This window comes from Chelonoidis abingdonii, chromosome 19, assembly GCF_003597395.2.
Source record: "Chelonoidis abingdonii isolate Lonesome George chromosome 19, CheloAbing_2.0, whole genome shotgun sequence".
Taxonomy (NCBI): domain Eukaryota; kingdom Metazoa; phylum Chordata; order Testudines; family Testudinidae; genus Chelonoidis; species Chelonoidis abingdonii.
Window position 1 is genome coordinate 42,268,459 of NC_133787.1, and position 23,149 is coordinate 42,291,607.

General features: G+C 47.5%; 1 protein-coding gene across 4 annotated transcripts in view; it reads left to right on the top strand.

The window, feature by feature from the left end:
• ZFHX3 (zinc finger homeobox 3) overlaps nt 1–23,149 on the top strand; it is a 263,648-nt gene that overhangs the window by 18,372 nt on the left and 222,127 nt on the right. For all 4 annotated transcript variants that reach the window (XM_075073615.1, XM_032780945.2, XM_032780946.2 and 1 more), the window contains exons 2-3: nt 6,804–9,544; nt 14,049–14,545. In XM_075073615.1, the coding sequence (XP_074929716.1) occupies nt 6,850–9,544; nt 14,049–14,545 (3,192 nt within the window). In that variant the 5' untranslated portion in view covers nt 6,804–6,849. The remainder of the gene's footprint in view (nt 1–6,803; nt 9,545–14,048; nt 14,546–23,149) is intronic.

Consider the following 23,149-nt stretch of genomic DNA (forward strand, 5'->3'; position numbering starts at 1 on the left):
CATTTTTAGGAGGGGGTTTATGAGATTTGACATTTCAGTGAAAGGAGTTCACAGGTTGTTAAAGTTTGGGAACTACTGGATTAGATTAAAGGGTTATGACTGACCAGGAACAGAGGCAACAAGATATAGGAGGATTGCCTGAGCCCTCCTGCACAAGCATCTTTTGTACACTTCCTCATCCTCTTACAATTCTCTTTCCTCTTCTTTGCTGTTTATCAGCCAGTCAATAAGGAAACCTCGGTCTTACTTAAGGTGATAGAAGTCAACTCGTCAAGTCGATCAGCACTGTCTGTAAACATGGGTGGGTTCCCATAAAATCAATGATCTTCAGTTCGAGAAAGAGAACAGTGTGAGAGCCCAAAGACCACCTGTGCTCCCATACCCTGCATAGTTAACTGAAGGAAACACCTCTTGTTCAATCCCTCCTCTAGCCTCTTCTCCCACCTTTGTTACACAACCCCCACAACTATCCTTCAGGCATTTGTCACTCTCAGCTCTTCTTTCTTGGCCCCATCCCAGGAAAGTAGGTCTGTTCTTGGGGCTGAAAGGAATGGGCAAGAAGGCTCCCAGTCACAGAGCACAGAGGACAGAAACCTGTCCGGGGGCCAATGGAAATAGTGCATTCAGGGCATTCTGGCTCAGAAGTTTCTCACTAGCAGCCTTCTGAGATTCAGAAAATCAAAGACAAAAGCAAGGAGATTCTTAAAGCAGCATCTCCTGAGCCAGTTAACTGGCTGAGTGGAGGAGGATTGTTAGAGCAACACAGAGGCAGAAAAGCCCACCAATTAATTGGTAAATGCTTGCAGGTTTCTCTGGCCTGGCCTGGCTTGGAGAGGAGATTGGCTTGCCTGTCAATAAACAAGTCCCCAGTGCAGCATCAAAGCCGTAGTCCTTTATCAATCGCGGCCTCCTCTTCCCGCATGTTTCTGTAACTTGCCAAGCATTTACAACATTGATTTTACAATCAGGCTGTTAACCCTCCCACCCCATTGGCCCTGCTAACCTTTTTGGCCCGAACTGTCAATCAGGCATCTTCCAGCCAATCAGATACATTCCCAGAAATAGTCTAGAATTTTGAGTGGCCCTATTTCTTGGCTTTAACTATTTCTTGAGAAGCTAATTGCATTTTCTTATTTTAGTTCTGTCCCGATTACTTTAACTTTTGTTTAACAAAGTAATACTGTGTTAATGGGAATGAACACTTGTTTGTATAAGCAGCAAAGAGTCCTGTGGCACCTTATAGACTAATAGAAGTACTGGAGCATGAGCTTTTGTGTTTCATCATTGCTGGGGGAACCTGGAGCTTTGCGGGGCTAGGGCAGGGATTTAAAAGGCCCAGAGCTCCTGCCACTGAGGGGAGCCTGAGCCCTTTAAATCCCAGCCCCAGCCCGGCCGCTGCAGTCGCAGCCAGGATTCAAAGGGCTCTGGGCTGCTTGCAGCCCCGGGGAGCCCTGAGCCCTTCAAATCCCAGCCACGGCCGGGGTTCAAAGGCCTCTGGGCTGCCCGCAGAGTGCCGTGTGTGCGGGATTTAGAATCCCCTCGTGGGCTGCACAGTGAGCCGTATATTGTGCAGGCCTGGGTTACAGTCTCGCTTTTTTTCACCAGCCTGAGAGCTTTGAGTAGCATAAGCGATCAAACTGCTAGCCAGAGGCAGAGAAAAAGATGGAATCCCAAACAGGGTCCAGGAATAGCACCCTGAAAAGAATCCCAGCAGGTTGGAATGTGAGAGAATTGGCTTTTCGCTTGGAGAGGCTTATCAGCTTTCTTGCCAGTTTACTACTTCCAAATTTTGTCCTGGACATAGCGTCACAGAAATTGTAAATTTTACCTGTGGGATTGGTGTGAATGGAGTAGACTGGAGAGATTGAGGGAATAACTCAGAAGAAATTAGAGTGCATGCATGTGTGTACATATGTATATGTAATGAGAGAGGAGGAAGTGATAATATATTGAAGGAAGAAGAGAACTACATAGGAAGAGGGAAATATAATAACATGGAGAGGGGGAGAGAGAGAAGGGAGAGAAGAAATAGCATAGATGGCAAATCAGGAAAATATCCACCATGATCCATTATAGGAAAGAAAAATAAAGATGGGTGAAGAGTGAAGCCAGGAAGAAAGAACAGGTCTAACAAATTTGCCAAGTGATGCATTACTCAGGTAACTTTGTTATAGTCAGTAATTGATTCAAGAACCACTTTTTGTGGTATTCAGCTCGCTCTGCAGCTGGCCAGATGCTGCTTGGCAAACATTCAACTCAGTGAAATTTGTCCAATTGCACATGTAGCCAGTATTTTTCTCTCCTATGTCACCAATCCCCATAAGTAACATTTAAACTATATGAAATGGAAAGTTCATTTGTTATGTATTTGATGGTGTTACAATGAAACATAGTACCTGCCCAACAGGGCCCAGTTACTGAAAGGGGTGGTTTGGTTTTGGGTTTTTTACAGTATTCTTTTAAATTTCAGGGCATACAGCTTTGGAAGAATGTAGCAGCGGAGGTGTCTTTAACCATAGCGACTAGGTTCAATCCTTGGGTCAGATAAGTTTACAAATTCAGATCATGATAGTTAGCACTTAATAAAGTATTTTTACATTTTCAAAGCATGTAATAAAAGATTATGCATCAATTGTATTGAAAGAGACCCAGAGTTGGTGGTGGACAGCTAATTCTATTGGAGTTTGTAAAGTAACAGGGCTGCAAAAAAGGCAAGTGCAGTGTTGGCTTGTATGTACAAAAGCGTCGTCTCTATGGATCAGTGATGTGGTGATTCCTCTCAACTGATCTGGCGTGGGGTGACCAAACCTGGAGTATTGTTCAGGTTGTTTTTGGCACCTTCTAAGAAGAAAGTTACAGATTAACTGGAGGGAGTTCAGAGAATAGCAACCAAAATGGGCAGGGAGCTGTAAGAAATGATTTATGAGGAAAGGTTATTTTAAAAATTATGTAGGTATACATGCATTACTTGGATTGACTCAGAGACCTAATTAAGACTAAAGTATAAAATTAAGAAATGGAAAACTTAGGCCAAATATCACACGAATTCCTGACAAAGATGTATTAGGGTTTGATAGAAATCTCCCAGGGAAAGTCAGGGAAACTCAGTACTGGGGACATTCACAACTAGTCTGGACAGTTCAGTAGCACTGCAGGAACAATCCCTGCATTGGCTTAAGCGTATTCTAGATGAGGTTTCTGAGCTCTGGTTTCTGTGCCCATTGTGATAATGAGGTGCTTAGCAATGACTTCTCTATGTCCGTTGCAGTTGCTCCAGAGCTCTACAGAAAGGAATTCCTGCCTCCTCCATCCGTGTGGGGATGCCTCTATGTACATAACCAAAACCGGCTTCTTGTGATTTGCAGCAAGCTTCTGCTGATTGGCAGTCCATTGTTAGTTGTTGATGGCTGTTTGCATTGTGGTCGTGCCTAGCGGCTCTGATCCAGGACCAGGGCCTTGTTGTGCTAGGCACTGTGTGTACGTACATATCAAAGGCGCACTCTGCCCCAAAGGGCTTATCAGACAAGACACAACCGGTGAATGCAACAGATTGTGGGAAGGTGAGGAAATAGTGAGACAGGATTCATATTGCATGCAGCAGCCACTGGACACCAGCTGCACTGCTATCTTCAGGTGTTTGTAGGTATCGTGTCATAGGTGGATTTCAAGGAAAGTCAGAGGATAACATACTGCTACTGTGGATTTTTACAGGGAGTGTCTCCCAGGAAAAAGTGGCACCATGGGAGAGAGCACCAAGATGCTTGTTTGAAAAATTGTCAGATTGGCAATTGTGGCTGGCAGCTTTGGCCCAGGGATGGGTGTTGATGGCTCAGTAGCATATAAGATGAAAAGTAGGAAGGGCAGTAGTCCATGAAGGACCTTAAATGTCCAGCTAAGTACTTTGTTTAATATAATGAGGAATAGGGCCTGTGCCAGGATGCAAAGGGATGTAGTAGGGTCAGGGCCGCCCGGGGGTGGGGGGTGGTGGCAAGTGGGCAATTTGCCCCGGGCCCCGCAGGGGCCCCCTGAGCCCTGGCCGAGAATCACTTCCCTGGATAGAGGCGCCTTTTTAATTTTTACTCACCTGGTGGTACTTTGGGGGCAGGGGGGGAGCCTTCAGTCGCTCTGGGTCTTTGGTGGCAATTCTGCGGCGGGTCCTTCAGTGCTGCCGAAGGTGTGGAGTGAGTGAAGGACTCGCCGCTACCACAGACTCGGAGCGCCGCCTGGTGAGTACAAGCGCTGCAGCGGGTAGTGCCTTTTTTTATGTCCCCTTCCCCGCTTTGCCCCAGGCCCCCTGAATCCTCTGAGCGGCCCTAAGTAGGGTAACATGGCTGAAATGACAAGCCAGGAAGGTGATTTCTCCAGCAGCATTTTGAATAGATTTGATGGCATTAAGAACAGCAAAGAAATGGTTGTAACAGTAAAGACATGAGATACTGTGGGCTTGGATGAGTTTTATAGCTAGAGGGAAAAGCTGACTTGTAGAGCTGATGAGCAGGAAGAAGTGGTAGGATTTACACAGCTTGAATGTGTGGGCTCAGAGAGAGAAGTAGAGATTATGGGCCTGAGTGGTGAGGAGGATGGTGGGGGTGGTGAGTGATAAGAGTTGGGATGGGCAGGTCATGTAGTTTTGGCTATGTAGAATTGAGTTGCTAGCTGGACATCCACAAAGGGGTGTCTGACAGGAAGAGATTTTAGCTCGGACAGGACACACTTGTCCGAAGTAGCAAGGTAAATCTCAGAGTCATCGGCATAAGGATGATAGTTCAAGCCATGTGTTTGAACGAGAGGTGGGTATAGCTAGAACTCGGGACCTCTAGTGAGCCCTGGAGCAGGTGTGACACAGGGCCAGGCAGGAACATTGTAGGATGACCCTAGGACTCATTATCCATGTGCAGATATGCGCCCAGCGCGCCCAGTGCTCTGTAATGCTGAATGGCTTCAAACAGAGCCACAGTAGGGTGAAGGGATCGCAAGATTTGCCCACAGCTAACTCTGGTGAAATGCTGTAGTGCTTCGTGCGAGGCGCAGCATTTGGCTCGTCTCCTCCTTAGATACAGTGTGTGTGTGTGTGTGTGTGTGTCCTTTCCTTTGTTTACAGACTTACACCTGAGTTGCCCATAGCTGGGTTTGCCATGTTGAGGTTAGACTTCTTCTGTCAGTTTCAGAAAGGATAGTTGAAATGAACTTGAGGCAAAAGTTGGGACCAGCCGTCACTTTCACTTCTGCTGGCTCTTTTAACCAATTTTCAGTTCATGTCATGGTTCAGTTCAAACTAAGAGGAATATATTTTGTAAAGAAGTATAAAACAGAAATCCAAAGGTATTGCATCTGCTCTGTCGTTCAGTGTGTGTGTGTGTGTGTGTGTGTGTGTTGGGAGGGGTGGTGGTTGCTTTTTTTAAAATCAATCCATTTGTCTAGGGAAAAGATGTTCTGTACCATCTTTCAGTTCCGTCTCTTGCTCTTCGTCCCATCATTTACTGTTTGCATGGCCGAGAGGTCATTTAGTCTTTCCATTCTTTGTTTTCTTACAGTGCAAGAGCAAGGGGATGTCCAATGGAATTGGAAAGTAATTAATATGTTTAAAGCAATAAAGGGAAATGATGATTTTAAATAATTCACGATTAACCTGTAGAACTCATTGCCGCAGAATATCACTGAGATCAAGATCTTAATAGGATTAAAAAGGGATTAGACACAGCTGATGAGGACATCTAGTTATATTAGACAGTAGAAAAAAATGGGAGAGGTGTAAACTCTCATGCTTCAGGGCATAGCCAACCATTCACACATGGGTTGGAAAGAAACTTTACCCATGAGCAGGTTGTGCACTGTGGGGTTTCTTGCCTCCTCTGAAGCCTCTGATACTGGCTCCTAATACAGGGTACTGGTTAAAATGGGCCCTTGATTTGATCTGGTTTGGTAATTTCTACATTCTTAAATAATTTCGTATTCTCTCTGCTATATGCTTGGCTGAATTTAACTGCCTAGATATCCAAGTTGTTAAATCTCTGTGAGTGCAATGTCCTGTGAGTTTGAGGACCTTGGGAGTTGGTCCAGGTCTTGGAGGTCCATGACAAAGATGGATGTGTGAAGGGTACAGCAATGTTCTCTCTATTCCCAGGACTTTTAACAGAAGAATGTGCCTTGAAATTGCAGGATCCAAGTTCAGGAATCACTTGCTTTGTATGTGTGTGCTAGGAAAGTGTATTAATTCCCCTGGTAGTAAGGAGAGTGAGAGGGCCTCTGTAGCACATTCTCCATAGAGGTTTAATGTTGCAGCAGTTACTTTCATTATTTCATTGTAGCTTCTTAATTCAGTTTCCACTCAGTCTTTTCTAGTTTAAAATTGGCTTAAATTGCATCATTTTTAAAAAGATCCTAAGCTGCTTAGGGATACAGTGCAGTTACTAGTCTTTGGGGGGGTCACTGCACCCCGGCCACACCCAGTGCCTCAGTCTTGACTCTTCCTTTTTCTACCTCTGTCACTGAGAAGCAAAAGAGGGCCAAGGCCACCTTTTCTTCCTCCAGTGAGGAGCTGGTTTTAGTGCTCTTTCAGCTCCCAGCATGGTTGTTCTTCCTGGCTTCAGTCCATTTGTGTTATCCTCATTACCTTGGGTTAGGTCTTGCATTTCAGAAGCTTATTAGTGGGGCGCTATCTCCCCTCCAGGGCTTTGGATGCTCTAGGATGAAATGGACTGTGCGGATTATAGCGACTGCTGTGTGGAAACGCGGTGTGTGCCTTCTCTAACTTATTCGCCTTTCTCTTTCTTTCTGTCTCCCCCCTCTCTCTTTGCCTTTAGGTCCAAGCCGTAGTGGGTGCAATGAAAGCTCCATGCAGGCCTTACCATGGAAGGCTGTGACTCGCCTGTCATCTCTGGGAAGGACAATGGGTGTGGCATCCCTCAGCACCAGCAATGGACTGAACTCAACAGCACCCACCTCCCTGACAAACCCAGTAGCATGGAGCAGTCCACAACCGAAAACCACGGGGCCCTAGACAGCCTGAGGGTCCCCTTTAATGAGCGCATTCCAGACAGCGCCAACTCAGCTGGCCCCAACACTGAGTCCACTAGCAAAGAGGTCAGGTGCAACGAATGCTTGGCCTCCTTCGCCAGTTTACAGACCTATATGGAGCACCATTGCCCCAGTGCCCACCCACCTCTTCCACTGAGGGAGGAAAGTGGGAGCGATACCAGTGAGGAGGGGGACGAGGAGAGTGACGTGGAGAACCTTGCTGGAGAAATAGTCTATCAGCCAGATGGCTCCGCGTATATTGTTGAAAACGTCAACCAGTTGATCCAAAGTGGGGGAGCCTGTGGCAGTGGCAGTGGGGCTCTCCCTTCGTTCATTATGAACTCTCTACCCAATGCTGGGGGAAAACAAGGAGAACCCTCCTCTGCTGCACCCGTGTACCCACAGATCATTAATACTTTCCACATAGCCTCATCCTTTGGGAAATGGTTTGAGGGCTCAGACCAGTCCTTCCCGAATACCTCAGCCCTGACGGGCATCAGCCCTGTCTTGCACAGCTTCCGCGTTTTTGATGTGCGACACAAAAGCAACAAGGATTACCTGAACAGCGACGGTTCTGCCAAAAGCTCCTGTGTATCCAAAGATGTTCCCAACAATGTGGACCTGTCCAAATTTGATGGCTTTGTGCTCTATGGGAAGAGGAAGCCCATACTGATGTGTTTCTTGTGCAAGCTCTCCTTTGGGTATGTCCGCTCATTTGTGACCCATGCAGTGCATGACCATCGAGTGACTCTGAGTGAGGAGGAGCGGAGAATTCTTAGCAATAAGAACATCTCCGCTATCATCCAAGGGATAGGCAAAGACAAGGAACCCCTTGTAAGTTTTCTGGAACCAAAAAACAAAAACTTTCAACACCCTTTAGTTTCCGCAGCTAACCTCATAGGCCCTGGACACAGCTTTTATGGTAAATTCAGTGGCATTCGAATGGAAGGGGAAGAGGCTCTCCAGACTGGCACTGCCAGTGGAGCAGAGCAGCCACCATCAGGCATCTTGACGCCTGGTGCCCTCTTGAACCTTGGTGGGCTGACCAGCTCGGCTCTGAAAACCCCAATTACCTCAGTCCCCCCGGACCCGCTGGCTTCCAGTCCTACCAAATCCTCCGAGGGAAAAGACACTGGGGCAGCAGATAGTGAGAAGCAAGAAATGGATGACCAGGATAGCCTCTCGGAAAAGGCAGAGCCAACTGAGGAGGGGGAGGGCGAAGAAGAAGAGGAAGTGGAGGAGGAGGAAGAGGAGGAGGAAGACGATGATGATGAGGGTTGCAAAGGACTGTTTCCAAGCGAGTTGGAGGATGAATTGGAAGATAGGCCCCATGAAGAGTCTGGGGCTGTGGCAGGTAGCAGCAGCAAAAAGGACCCTGGTCTCTCAAACCAAAGCATTTCTATCTCTCCCTTAATGCCTAACTTGCTCCAGACCCTGTCAAGGGGCACAGCTTCTTCTAGTTCTAATTCTGCTTCTTCCTTTGTCTTTGATGGTGCAAACAGGAGGAATCGTTTAAGCTTTAACAATGAGGGCAGTGGAGCCAGCATGGCAGAAGGCAGCAGGAGGTTGGACTTCATCGATGAAAGTGCCAATAAAGACAATGCCACAGCACCAGAACCAAATGAGAGTGCAGAGGGCGAGGATGGGAGCTACCTCTCCCATCACCAGCATGCTGGTCCCCTCTGCGAGCTTGGGGGTGGGGAGTGCCCCTCGGGGAGTGGCGTGGAGTGCCCAAAATGTGACACTGTCCTGGGCTCCTCACGATCACTAGGCGGCCACATGACCATGATGCATTCTCGCAACTCGTGTAAGACACTCAAGTGTCCCAAGTGCAATTGGCACTACAAATACCAGCAGACACTTGAGGCACACATGAAGGAGAAGCACCCCGAGCCAGGTGGCTCATGTGTGTACTGTAAGAGTGGGCAGCCACACCCCCGGTTGGCACGGGGCGAGAGCTACACTTGTGGTTACAAGCCTTTTCGCTGTGAGGTCTGTAACTACTCCACTACTACCAAAGGCAACCTCAGTATTCATATGCAGTCTGACAAGCATCTCAACAACATGCAAAACCTGCAGAATGGAGGGGGAGAGCAAGTCTTCAGTCACACTGCTGGGGCAGCGGCAGCAGCTGCGGCAGTGGCAGCAGCTGCGGCAGCAAACATTGGTAGCACTTGTGGGGCCCCCTCACCCACCAAACCAAAAACCAAACCAACCTGGCGGTGTGAGGTGTGTGACTACGAAACCAATGTAGCTAGGAACCTTCGCATTCACATGACCAGTGAGAAGCATATGCACAATATGATGCTGCTTCAGCAGAATATGACCCAAATCCAACACAACCGGCATCTGGGCCTTGGCAGCCTGCCCTCCCCAGCTGAGGCTGAGCTCTACCAGTACTACCTGGCACAGAACATGAATCTACCCAACCTGAAAATGGACAGCACTTCCTCTGATGCCCAGTTCATGATGGGTGGATACCAACTCGATCCCACCAGTCCTATGGCAACTATGGCTCCATCTCTAGGTGAGGTTGAAGTGTTTTCCTGGGTTTGCTGCTGTCGTGTCTGTGTGGGGGGAGAGGGATTTTCTTTTTGCCACTAGGCCCTGTGGGTGAATGAGGTGCTGTCCATCCCAATCTTTTCTCCAATCCTATTCTGAAATATCTATAGCCTTCCATGCAATACATACACAGTTTGGTGAACTACGGAGGGGATAGACTCTCCTCCATTCTCACCCTAATTTTTTCTTATCTTCAGATAATCTTGGCACCCTCTTGTGTTCCTATGTATTTCTTGTGAATTTCAGGAAACTCTGTGGATAAATTGAATAGGGAAACAGTGAAGCCACTGAGAGACGATGCAATGGGTGAACATCGCTGATTGGATTGTTAAGGGCTCTCCAGTACCTGCAGCAAAGGCACCTTCTACTTCCTCCTGAGTTTGGAGAGGGTGAAACATACTATTGAAGGGGGGTTTAATGAGAAAGGGGAAGGTCTGATGCTTGGAAGTTACATTGTGTTAGGGAGGGTAGATGTTTGTTTTGGGCATCTGGATCTGGAGAAGTGAAATATATTGACAATTGGTAGGTCAGGATAAACATGATTGACAGTCGTGATAGATGCTTGTAGAATGAGTGATATTTGCTTGGTGAAGGGGGTGAGTAGAGACAATTGCAATGGATGCTGGTTTGAGATCTGAAACTCAAAGCTTGAACACGGAGAATTGTTAGCGTAGGAAGGGTTGGACAAAGGTTGGCTGGTGTAGGGAAGGGCGGTGATCTGTTTATTTTGAAGGGGGTTTGTCATCCACACAGCATGTTCTGTGAACAGGCATATTAATGGCACTTTATTACCTGAAAACAAGACTTTATTATACATCTATGCATGCATGTTGGCATCGCAATTGTCAGTAAAGGCACAGTCCTTGCCCCAAGGAATTTACTATCTAAGAATAAAGTTAGAATTTGGAATGATGGGCTAAATCTCCTCTTGAAAGTCTGATACACTGCTATAGTCAGTTAAAAGACACAACTGTATCTTCACCTACAGGAATCCTTGCTGTAGTACACCCAGGATGCATCCATCCATATGTATTTGAGCTTCCTATTGCCAATCCAATATGAAACAGTGAAGCATAACAGAACTCTACCAGATCAGCTCTGGCAAGGGTCTGTAGCATTTACCAGCTGACATAACCCTTTCTCTGCAGCCCAGTTCACTATAACCAGAATTATTTGACACTGCTTTCAGAAATTACATAAGCAAGGAGAGCACCTACTTAATCCTACATTCCTCTGACCTGACCTCTTTTTCCTGAACTCCGTCATTTGTAATTTTATTCATCCATTGAGATTGGACAGGCTAGTTTAGTCTAAGACCGTTACTCCTAAGGCACTATGTTTTGGGTTCCCAAGACTCAAAGCATCTTTTTCCTGTACCTTTGTAGCAATTTAGCTTATTGCAGCACAGAGGGGCTTGATGATCTTAAATTTTCAAAGCCTCTGTTTGTTTGAGAGAGGGGAAAGAACACAGAACATCAAAAAGGAAAAGAAAAGGAAAACTAGGAATGGAAGGCACTACAAACAAAAAGTAATTACAATTTTCTTCCATATATCTCTTGTCCCAGCTTGCGTCCTTGCGGAAGGTGGCAATGGTCTTATCTTTGTTGTGACTTTTTTTAATCGTTGCAGGTTGCCAGTAGAAACTATATAAAAACATTTATAATGTGGCTTGTTGACATTGTCAACATTATGGGAAGTGAGCATGTTTAGGGTTTCCTGAGACATACCCCTCTCAAAGTCCCCAGCCCCGTCTACCTTAAGCTCTAGAGAAGTGTTCCTGAGAGGAAGCGGGAGTAACCTAGTTGGTGTCGTACTGTTGAGTGACTCCAGCTGAATATGAGCATCTTGAATGAGTCTAAGCTCGTTCGGGAAGTGATTTGTGACTTGTGCACTTTATGGCATTAGGAATCCTGGCTACAAATCTTGAGCTAGGAGTTGCAGGACAGAGTCCCTGCCTTGCCAATAAGCACTGGACACAATTCTAGCTTTTAGGAGAAATCTTTTACTTTGGGTCTATTAGAATGGCTTTGTTCTGATGGATGCCTTTTAAGACCCTTCCCCCTCACTTCCTTAGTTATCTGTCCCTTCTTCTTTTATTTGCTGCTTATAAACATATTCATAGTCCATTGTTTTGGTAGGTAGGAGATGCCTTGCCCCTTTTTTTTCCATTGAACCCCAGACCTGCCCAGGGCTTGTAGGTTTGAGCAGAACATTAGCTATTCTGGGGGCTCCATTTCCGTTCAGCATTCCTCCATTGTGGAGTGTGGCTGCGATGGACTCTCTCAGAAGAGAGGCTAGGTTCCATGTCAGGAAAAATGGCCTGACTGGGGATGGCAGAGGTAGGCTGTGGAAAAATCTCCCAGGGGAAGCGGAGGAAGCCTAGTTGTTTGGGACACTAAAAATTAGTGGCTTGTGCAGTAGCAAGTGCCTTTGGGTGCACAATACTGCCCTGGGAGGAGAGGGAATAGATCATGGGTTGGCAACCTTTCAGAAGTGCTGTGCCGAGTCTTCATTTATTCACTCTAATTTAAGGTTTCGCGTGCCAGTCATACATTTTAACCTTTTTAGAAGGTCTCTTTCTGTAAGTCTATAATATACAACTAAACTGTTGTATGTAAAGTAAATAAGGTGTTTAAAATGTTTAAGAAGCTTCATTTAAAACTAAATTAAAATGCAGAGCCCCCCCCAGACTGGTGACCAGGCCCCCGGCAGTGTGATACCACTGAAAATCAGCTCGCGTGCCGCCTTCGGCACCTGTGCCATAGATTGCCTACCCTGAAGTAGATAATCAGACAGTGCAGTGGTGGGGATGAAAAACGTATCTAGATAGAGGAAAGGCCCCTAATCCATGCGAGCCCTGGCACATGGAAAGGAGTGCATGTGCCAGCAAGCTGGACTTTTCCCTCATTAGCCTTGTCTCCTCTCTGTGAGCACTGTGTGTGCTCGTGGGCATGGGACGCCTGCTCCAGTTACCTGTGCCTTGCAGCCAGATGGAACTAAAGGCTTCATTGCTCTTCCCTGACTAGAGACATAACCATCATTATGGCCATGCGTCTCTGCAGGGAAGAGAGCCAGCACACGCAGTGCATTGAAAACTAACCTCAGCCATCCAGGAGCACTTGTCTTAGAAAAGGTTTGTGCAGATTTCTGAATTCTGCACAGGTTGCACACCTGCTCAGCAAATTGAGACCGCTCCCGATGCTATCTGTTCCTCAGCAAACGACTGATAGCATAGAAAGGAAAACCATTACAATCTCCCTTTTTTGATTAGCTGTAGACTTGGAGGCTAATCAGACTTAAAAATAACCCCTTAGACAAAGCTGGCACGCAGTCAGGCTTAATTGTTGAAGGGGGAAAAAATCAAACCAAAACTAGCTGAAGTGTGGGAGGAGGAAAGAGTAGCAGAGCTCCTCCATGGAGGCTGGTGGTTGGGCTATTTGCTTCAGCATGAGATCCCAGGTAATGGAGAGGAGTCTTCCCTCCTTCCACATCCTCGAGAATTTCTAACAATATAAATAAGAGCTTGCTGTATTAATTTACTCTAAGTGAATGGAGGTCAGCTCTTGGTTTAGCTGGGTCAGTGATAATTTGAGGAGCGGGGATATGACAGAGCGAGAGAGAGAGAGAGCATGCTTCGTGCTGACTTTTTTTTTTCCCCCTGACACACATACACATACTTGTACTTCCCCAGTTACTGGCCGTCATCTTTTCCTTGGCCATAAGATCTCCCCCCAGCCAGGACTTTCCGTGAACGTATCTACCCTTCTGAATTTTTGTTTCAGACAAGTGTTGAGGCTTCCTGCTAAGAGCATACCACTTTTAGGAAGCTGCAGCTGGCGGCTCTTGCTAGTTGCAGAAATGAATTACCTTTGGTGCTGCTGCAGCATAACTTCCTAATCACGCTGCTTGTGCTGCTGTGCACCATGGCCAGAGAGTCTCTTATTCAGCAGGGGCTGGGTTTGGATGTCCCATGGGTGACCTTTCTTGTCTCTTCCCTATGTCCTTACCTGCGTGAAGAGAACTATCCGATTCCTGAGAGGTGACCACATAGGTGATAGTCTGCAAGTGAGAGACTGTCATACAGTTGTTCACAGAGCAGCACAGTGGAGACTTTTCGCCTCCTAAAATCTGTTGGGACTCACATTTATTTTCTCTCTGGCTGGCAGGGACCTACTGTGCTCCTGGCCCAAGGGCCAGCAGATATTAGGCTGGGCAACAAGGGATTGTTGTGCTCCGGGCCCAATGGCTGTAGAACCAGGCAGCTGGCACTTTTGTGCCTGGCCTGGGATACCAGCAGTGCAGGGGCCTGGGAAAGGAGTGAGAAGTCCTGCTATGTTTTGCTTCTGACCCATGACCTAGTGGGCATATTATGAGGCATGCTGGGGGAGTGAATGTTCTGCTGTGCTACTGTCATGGGAGGTACAGGATCCAGCTTTTCTGACGTGTATTTTTCTCTCTCCTTTGTGCAGTGGGTGGAGAGATCCCCCTGGACATGCGGCTGGGGGGCGGGCAGCTGGTGTCCGAGGAGCTAATGAACCTGGGTGAGAGCTTCACGCAAACAAATGACCCATCACTGAAGCTCTTCCAGTGTGCTGTGTGCAACAAGTTCACCACAGACAACCTGGACATGCTGGGGCTGCACATGAATGTGGAGCGCAGCCTACCTGAGGATGAGTGGAAGGCAGTGATGGGGGACTCATACCAGTGCAAGTTGTGCCGCTACAACACACAGCTCAAGGCAAACTTCCAGCTCCACTGCAAAACTGATAAGCACGTGCAGAAGTACCAACTAGTAGCGCACATCAAAGAGGGTGGCAAGGCCAATGAGTGGAGGCTGAAATGTGTGGCCATTGGGAACCCCGTGCATCTGAAGTGCAATGCCTGTGACTACTACACCAACAGTCTGGAGAAGCTGCGTCTGCACACAGTTAACTCCAGACATGAGGCCAGCCTGAAGCTGTACAAGGTGAGGCTTGATTCCTCTTATCTTCCTTGTGGGGACCCGATTGTCAGTTCTGAGCTACGGTGAGAGTGGGATTTGAAATCCACTCAGTCTAGTACCTCCATGGGGCTTCGCCGCAGGCTCACTGGGATCACATACCTCCTCGGCTTGCACTTTTGCTAGCAACTCTTTTGGGCTCCAAATGCCTTAGGCCAAACTTTTCAAAAGTGATAGTGACTGTTGGGTGCCTAGCTTGAGGGGCTGAGCACCTGTCCTCTGAAAATTAGATCCCTTTAAGGTGTGTCCCGTTGCAAATCCAAAATCATCAGTCCTGTCTGAAAATCGCATCCCAACAAATGGTTTCTCACTGCTAATCTCAGAAGGGATTCTGCTAGCTAGGGTTTGCCTTATGTCAGGTTGCTCGTCCTTGGAAACAACTTTCAAGAAGCTACTCCCATCCAAGCAGGAACTCCAGGCAGCATGCTCATGCTAGAATGCATGTGGGGAGTGTCAAAAGAAGCTGCCAGTGCCCTGTTTCTTTTGTGCTATGCATATAGGAGTGCTGAGGATGTGTTATTGAACCACTGCTTGAGCCTGCTGGAAAGGAGCGAGAACAAATTCTGTTGCTATATACATGTAGTCGAGTGAGGCATGGTCAAACTGATAGCTTCCCTAGAATGATATGTCACAGCCTTTGATTACGACTCACCTTCCACATTACACGTTGCTCCATGACTGTTATCTTTTGAGTTTTGTCTTTTTTTCCCTCTTGCCTCCAATTTTCTGGCCCTTCTGTAACCATCTTTTCCTCTCCTGCCTCATTTCTCTCTCTTCTCCCGCCCTTCCTCCCCACCCCCGAACCCTGTAGGCTGTAACCCAAGAGGAGCTCCGGATACAGTAAATAGTCCTCTCGCTCGCGCAGCAGAATTGCTCCAGACGTTTTTATTGATTTTCATTGGACTTAAAGCTTCACCTTTTTCTCTAATCATCCCATAATGGCTTTAGTATGAACAATCAGGTACAAATCGCCATAAATCTAAGCAGCCTCACTTCGCATACCTTCTACTCACTTACACATGCTCTATTCCTCACTGGCTTCTCATTTTGCTCAGTTTTATATTCTGTCTGTCTTTTTTCCTTTCCTTTCCTTTCCTCTCCTATCCCTGTAAACCTAAAGGTATCTACAGTTTTGTATTAGACTAGGTGGTCTTGTTTGTACCCTATTTATTTCATTTTCTAACCCTGCCGTGCCTTTTTGCTGTCTGAGTGTAACTCTCCCATATCAGGTGAGTTCAACTTTGCATCTCTCCCTGTGTCAGTCCCCCCCGCCTAAGGAGGAAATGTGCAGTTTTTAACATAGGGCGTTGATCCAGGAAATGGATTACTCCAGCAATTTCAGGGGGAGAGGGGAAAGCGATAGGAGGGGTGAATAGTTTAGCCTCGGCTAGAACAGCTGGAGACTCATGCCCTGAGGAAGCTCCCGGGGCTGCAGGCCCAGTGGCTGTGACCAGGGCTCCTCTGAACTTCACTGTTATCAGTGGCATGGTGCAGCTCGGCTCTGAAGATGACTTAGTTCACTCTTATTTCTCTGCTTTCAAGTATCCTGTTTTAGTAAAGTCAAAAAAGCTGGGATATGTATGAGAGGGAATTTGTGGTGAAAGTGGGAGCAGGAGAGATCTCTCGGGGGCTAGGAGAGAACATCTAAATAAAGTGATCTATCTTCAGAATTAAAACTCCTGTACCAAGCATCATGATTTCAACTTGTAATAGTCTTTAGATTTGATTTGTTGTTGTTGTTTGTTGTGTGAGGACAAGATAATGGTGACAGGCTGCAAAATTTCTTGGTTCAGACCTTCTGGCTCTGTTGTGCTCCCTGGTGAGAAAGCAGATTGTGGGCACTGGCTTTGTCCTTCCCTCCGATTCCTTCCAAAACAGGAAAATGATAAGTGAAGAGATGGTGCAGGGAACTGTTTTCTAAAACAATATATTGGAGGCTTGTGAAAGGCCTTCCCCAGTCAGGCGAAGGAATTAATTCTCAGGGACGCTCGGTAGATTCAGCCCTGAGCACTTAGTCACGATTTTAAAATCTTGTTCCTCTTTGAGGTGAGAGTTGCAGTGAAACATTGAAGCAAGAGAGAGCAGGAACTACCTTGGTACCAAATACCAAACATGGACACCTATCAGTTTGGCATAGGTATAAATGTCTGCTAGTGTAGCCACACATTCCATGAAATGCTTGTACGGAATTCATTGCGTTGGTACCCCAACCACTTCCATTGTAAATTGTATAAGTCGTGTTGCTCTTCTTAATTAGTTACCATTGTGCTATCCAATGAAAAGAGAGGTTCCCAGAGAGTTTTAGCCCAGCACATTGATGGATTCGGTGTTCATTTACATGGAAGAAATTGGCTGTAGATAGAGTTGTTCACTGAGGTCCTCAGCTCAAGGTTTCCATTCTTCAGTGTGGTTTTAGTGCCATGGAGCTGTGATAGCTGATGGGTGGAGTGGGAGTGGGGGCAGTTAGTGGACCAGTTTCTCTTCACTTCTCTCAGCCCTTGGTGTGGTCTGTAGTAAATTGAGATTGATTGGATGTTGTTTTTCCTCTTGCTAATGTAATCCATTAGCCTGGCACATGCATAATCAGTTTAGAGCACAGTTAACTGGATGTAATCGAGTTCTTCCCTGTCTGCTGGAGAAAATCCTCTCCAGATGCTGCCTGGGTGAGAGAGTGCACAAAGCTTACCATGCACAATCCTCCTTACTCTGCCTCTTTGCTGTTTTCCTTTAAATCATGTTGTTGGCCTCTTGGATTGCCCAAGAGCCACTTCAGCAGCAAGTGGCGGAGCTGGAAAATGTGATCCTGAGACTTCGTTAGTCAGCAGCATGACAAGTCTGTGAGTCCTCCCCTGCCATGCGTCTGGTGCTTTTTGGTGAGGATGGAGTGAGACTGCATGGCATTTTAACACAACCTCTTTCCAAGGTCCCAGTATTTCAGGATGTCTTAAGCCCAGTTCGCTCTTACACAGCATTGGTTTATAAGGGGGAGGATTCTTTAGTGAGGGGTTTTGTGTTGGAGTTTCTCTCACTGATAAACACGGAGAGATCTGACAACCTTCCCCCACTCTCCTTCCCTGCCCCAAGTTGTCAAACCAGGACTTGTGCTGAAATACTGGGAGTCCAGAGGAACACAGCGTTTCTCTCTCACCACTGCTTGTGCTTTCATGTCCTTTGTCAGTATATTTTCATACTGCCAGACAAGTTACCCAGAAAGTGCCACTAGTATCATAAATACTTGTTTCAGCTCTAAGTGGAATGAGGTGTACGTGCTGGTTCAGGAGATGAAATATTTCCATTCTAGTGGAGGCAGTGTGGTCTAGAGGAAGAACATGGGGCTGGGAGCCAAGAGACGGGGATCCATTCCAGGGTCCAGCACTAACTTGCTCCGTTAGCTGGGGCAGATCCCTTCCTATCTCTAACGTGGGAGCAATAATACTCCTCCTTCTCCTTCAGTGTTCTGAGATTTACAGTGTGTTTCTGATCTTGAGACAGTATGCAGACAAAGAAACTTCTTAACCTGTAAATCATAAACAGAGTTCCAATTCAGACTAGGTTAGCAAAAGTCATTCAGATTTGGCTTTCCTGTGAAATGGAGGGAGAATGGTATCTCATCTGGCAGCGGGAGATGCATTCCCTGATTCATGGGATAATGCCATTTTATCCAGGACAAGAGGGGCATTTGGGGACAGCTCGAAAGGATACTGGAGATCTTGGGGAGGTGTTGGCATGATGAATAGATGAACTGGGTTTACAGAGAGAGGAGTGTTCTAAATGGCCAGCTGACAGTATTTTGTGTCACAAGGAGAGCCCAAAGCCTGGGCACCAGTTTTCCATCCCAGCTCCTATCATAAGCATAAATCCCAATTCTGAACCTTAGCGTCCAAAATGTGGGTGCCTAGCATGAAACCTCCAAGCTTAATTACCAGCTTGGATCTGATATCGCTGCCACCAGCCAGGAATTTCCAGGGCCTGACTCCCTCGGGTCTCCCCAAAACGTTCCCTGGGGGACCCCCAAGACTTAGATGCCCTGAGTCTTACAACAAAGGGAAATAACCTCCCCCCTTGTCTCCTCTTTACCCCCTCCCAGGCTTCCCCTGGAAGATACAGCTTCAAGTCCTTGAAACACAAGCACCGAGAGATTAAGTATCTCTCTCCTCCCCCCTCCTTCTTCCCCTGAGGCTGTTCAGATCCACCCTCCGTAGATCTAACACAAAGAGAATTTCCCTTCCCTTCGTTCCTTAGCCTACCCAGAGAAAACTCAAACAGGTCTTAAAAAGAAAGCTTTATATAAAAAGAAAGAAAAACACATAAACATAGTCTCTGTATCAAGTTGACAATACAGGGTCAATTGCTTAAAAGAAAAAATGAATAAACAACCTTATTCAAAAAGAAATACAATTTAAACATTCCAGCAACAACACACATGTAAATACAAAAAACAACAACAATAAAAGCTTACTGTCTTTCTACCTGTACTTACAACTGGGAAACTGAAGATTAGAAGCTTGGAGATAGAAAGATCCCTCTCATAGCCGAGAGACAGACAAAAGACACAGACCCAAACATTCCCTCCCTGAGCTTTGAACAGTCCGGTTTCCTGATTGGTCCTCTGGTCAGGTGTTTGGTTACCCCTTTGCAGGTGAAATAGACATTAACCCTTAGCTCTCTGTTTATGACAGCTCCTACTTGGATTCCTATGTGTTATGCTGCTTTGCAGGAGTCATGTGGAGGAAGGGGAGGGCAAGTTTGAGGTACTCTACAAAGGTGATTATTTGGAGAAACCTCATTTGCTTCCTTCATAGAGGTTCTGTGGAGCAGCTTGTGGCCTCCCCTCTTATGCTTTTTTGAGGAGTTTTTAATCTGATGAAAACCAAATGGCTTCAACTCTGTTAATTATCATATCATCTCTGCGGTATCACTGGACAAGTAGCTGGGATAATAGTGGGAGGGGGATGGGATGGAAGGCTGTAAAACTCTACAATTTAAAAGGAACTCTCTGTGCTGGCGGCGCGGCCTGGCCGGGGGATGTTGCCACAGCAGGTTGATGCCCTGTACGCCGTGGGCAGCTGGAGCCTCCTGGGCTGCGTCCTCTGCTAGTACTGGAGCAGCTGCCGCCCGATGAAGAAAGAACACCTCCAAGGGAAACGCCAGCAGGTGTCTATTTCACATCAACAATAACGTGTAAACAGAATGCTGCACATCCTATAACGGGACTGTATGATAATGTGAAATCATTCTTTGCAACTAGTGATGGCCCTGGTCCAGAATAGTAACTGATCCTGAAAATTAGGAATTTGATATGTATGCAAGAGAAATGGCCTGCATCAAGATGGCTTGCTTGGACATGAAAAGTCTTTAGTTGAAGAGCAGGTTTTATCTATTTCAATTTACACACACACACACTCTCTCTCTCTCTCTCTTGCCCACAAAAAACAACAAACCCCAGAATTATTTGCAAAGCCTAGTAAACCTTTTCAACTCTGTGAAAGACAGAATTTTTTCCCAAAAACTCTTACAGGGCTGAAATATTAAACAAGTTACAAATTATTAAACTTCCTGTAATTTAAAAACTCTCTGCTCTCCCTGCCCCCCCGCCTGCTTTTTCCGTCCTGAAACAGTGTATAGTTTATGCATCACCTTGTTTCTCTGTGATCCCTACAGATGTTCAGGCACTTGTCTAAGACAGCCAAGCTAATGTACAGTCTCTGAAGTGCAGCTCCCTACAAGGGAAGTGTGGAGATGGCTTAGTACCAGTGCACTGCATCACGTAACAGCCACTGGCTTGTTACAGCTCATTTTCTGGTCAGTGTTTTTGCCATGAAAAATCTGTTACCCCAAGCAGGTAGATAGACCCTTCCAGACTCCTTACACATGAGATTCCAACAAGGGTCCCACCACTAGGGGGGAAGTTGGGACCTATCCAAATCCATTGTCATGACAGGGCTTATGCATGGGCACCTTTGCTAGGAGAGAGACTGAGACAAAGCAGTATCCTCCATATAGGAAGGGTGCAAGTATAGATTACACTAGAGCCTATTTTACAGACAAAGTGTCCAGTGGGAATTAATTCACTAGAGCAGGAGTGGAGGCTGGAGCTTCCTACAGAATGTTTTACAATAAGCTCTCTGTGAAGATCTCTTTGAAGTGTAAAAAGCTGGGTTAGAGCCAGAGCCTAGGCTGGGAGCACTGGAGGGACACACAGCGTAGCATGTTTGTCAAAGTAATGAGTGTCCCCTATCCTTGCCCTGCATTCTTTGCAGTGGCTATCTCAGTATTATGCAGGGTATGGGTGAGTTGGAGAGGAGGTGTCCTTTGATGACACCCTGGCTGTAGAAAGCTATATATAGAGGTTCTTCATTAACCTGTAGCACCTGTGCAGTGGGAATAGGAAACGTTTCATTGGTGCCGGTGGAGTTACCTGCAGACCGTCTCTCCTTTGTTGAAGCTGTTGTTCCAGTTCACTATGTGCCATGCTGGAGACTCACCCCAGACTCCTTCGGCTCGGAGGAGAGACAGATCTGGTGAGGCAGGCTCAGTGCTGCTGTCTTCATGGGCAGAGAAGCTCTGAAAGCGATGCTTGCTGCAGGTCAAGTGCCAGTAGCTCATCCTTAATTGCCTTTGTTTAGGAAAGAAAAGGACCTAGCACGGGGTACTCAAACTGGAGGTTGTGACCCCTCAGGGGTCACAAGGTGGTTACATGAGAGTCACAAGCTGTCAGCTGTGTGGGGCTGACAGCCCTGAGCACCCGTTAAATTAAATAACTCCCCCCTTTTAATTGATAAGGGTGGGGTCCACACTCAGTGGCTTGCTGTGTGAAAGGGGTCACCAATACAAAAAGTTGGAAACCCACTGACCTACCATGCTGTGAGTTCCCTGTTCTCTGTGGGGAGAAAGGGATGTTTCTTCAAGTGCTTGCTCTATCAATTCCAGTTAGGTGTGCGTGTGCCATGTGCACGATCGTTGGAAGATTTTTACTCTAGCAACACTCGGTGGGTCGGCTGGGTCACCCCCTGGAGCGGCATTGTTATGGCGCCGGATATTTACCCCTGCTGACCCAACGGCCCTTCAGTTCCTTCTTACCGCCCGTGACGGTCATTGGAACTGTGGAGCGCGGCTTTGCTGATCTCCACCTTCCCTAGTTACTCGTAGTTCTTTATAAATAGTCGTTGATAGTTCAATAGTTTACAGGTATAGTTCGTTCTTAGTCGTTTGTGTATAGGTAGTGTAGATAGTTGTTGGGGGATTGGGGATTTTCCCCTTTCCTCCACCCCAGTGCTGGGGCACATGCCCAGGTCACCGGGTTTCAAACTGTGCTCGGCGTGATCCCCATGGGGGATCCCCACGACTCCTGTCTCAACTACCTCGGGGAATCCCACCTCCCTGATAAGTGCCGCATTTATAAGTCCTTTAAACCTAGAACAAAAAAGGAGCGGGACTTTTGTTTGAAGTAGCTCTTCATGGAAGCGGCACTTAGTCCAGCGCCCTCGGTACCGAGCGCGGGACAAACTGCATCAGTCTGAAGCACTCCTTCAGCTCCAGGGCGCTCCAGTACCGCGAAAGACACCTGGTACCGGGCCCCTCCAGCACCGATGACTTCTCGGCACTGATCCTTATCTCCGCAGCCCAGGAAACAGTGCAAGACTCCTGCTGCCTCGGCACCATCAGTACCTCAGCTGGAGCAACTGCCCATGTCGGATTACCCCGCTAAGTCTTCTGCTGCGGCACCGCTGGTAATGGCACCGTCGATTCTGGTCCCGCAAGGGTCATCAAGTCCGGTGACCCAAAGCTCCCCGGTGCGCGCCGTGGTTGAGCTCAGTCTCCCATCAACCCCGGAGACTTTCTCCATAACGCGTGAACTTATTGCACTTACGGAGCCATGTCTGCCTCAACCCCCGGCACCACCGGTGTGGGTTATACGCTCCATAGACAAGCCTGCCCTGATGAGGCCGCCATCCGTGGGAGTAGCTGAGAGGCACTGATCCAGATCTCGGTCCTGCCGACAATCCTAGTCTCACCACCGATCCCTGTCCCAATGCCGCTCGCAGTCCCGGCACCGCTCTCCATTGCGGTACCGGTCGCACTCGCGGCACCGCTCAGCCTCTCGTTCGCCTGCCTGGTACATCCAGTACCGATCAGGTTCCCGGCACTGCTCCTCCCGCAGCCATTCTCAGTGAAGGACATCGAGGTCCCGGTCGACCTCCCGGCACCGCTACGGTCGTAGGTCCCGATCACGGTACCTGGTACCGCTCCCCAGTGCCATCCCGCGACCTGCCAGCTTGGGACACTTTGCCTGCTCAAGGACTCTCAGCACCACCTTGGCCTTCGAGACACGCTTCAGTGTCGTCTCAGACCGGTAGCGGGTATTACACACGGGGTAGTGACTTGAAGGCAGCCAGCCACACCTTTCCAGAGGACCAAGGTCATGAACAAGGACCCACCCAGTGGTCCTTCTGGACACCTTGGGCGTATTATGAAGCCCAAGGTGTTCGCCTGGCTGCACCACGATCTGCCCCCTCGGAACACCGCATGCCAGAGGCGATTGTAAGCTGACCTCCCCGCTTGGGCACAGAT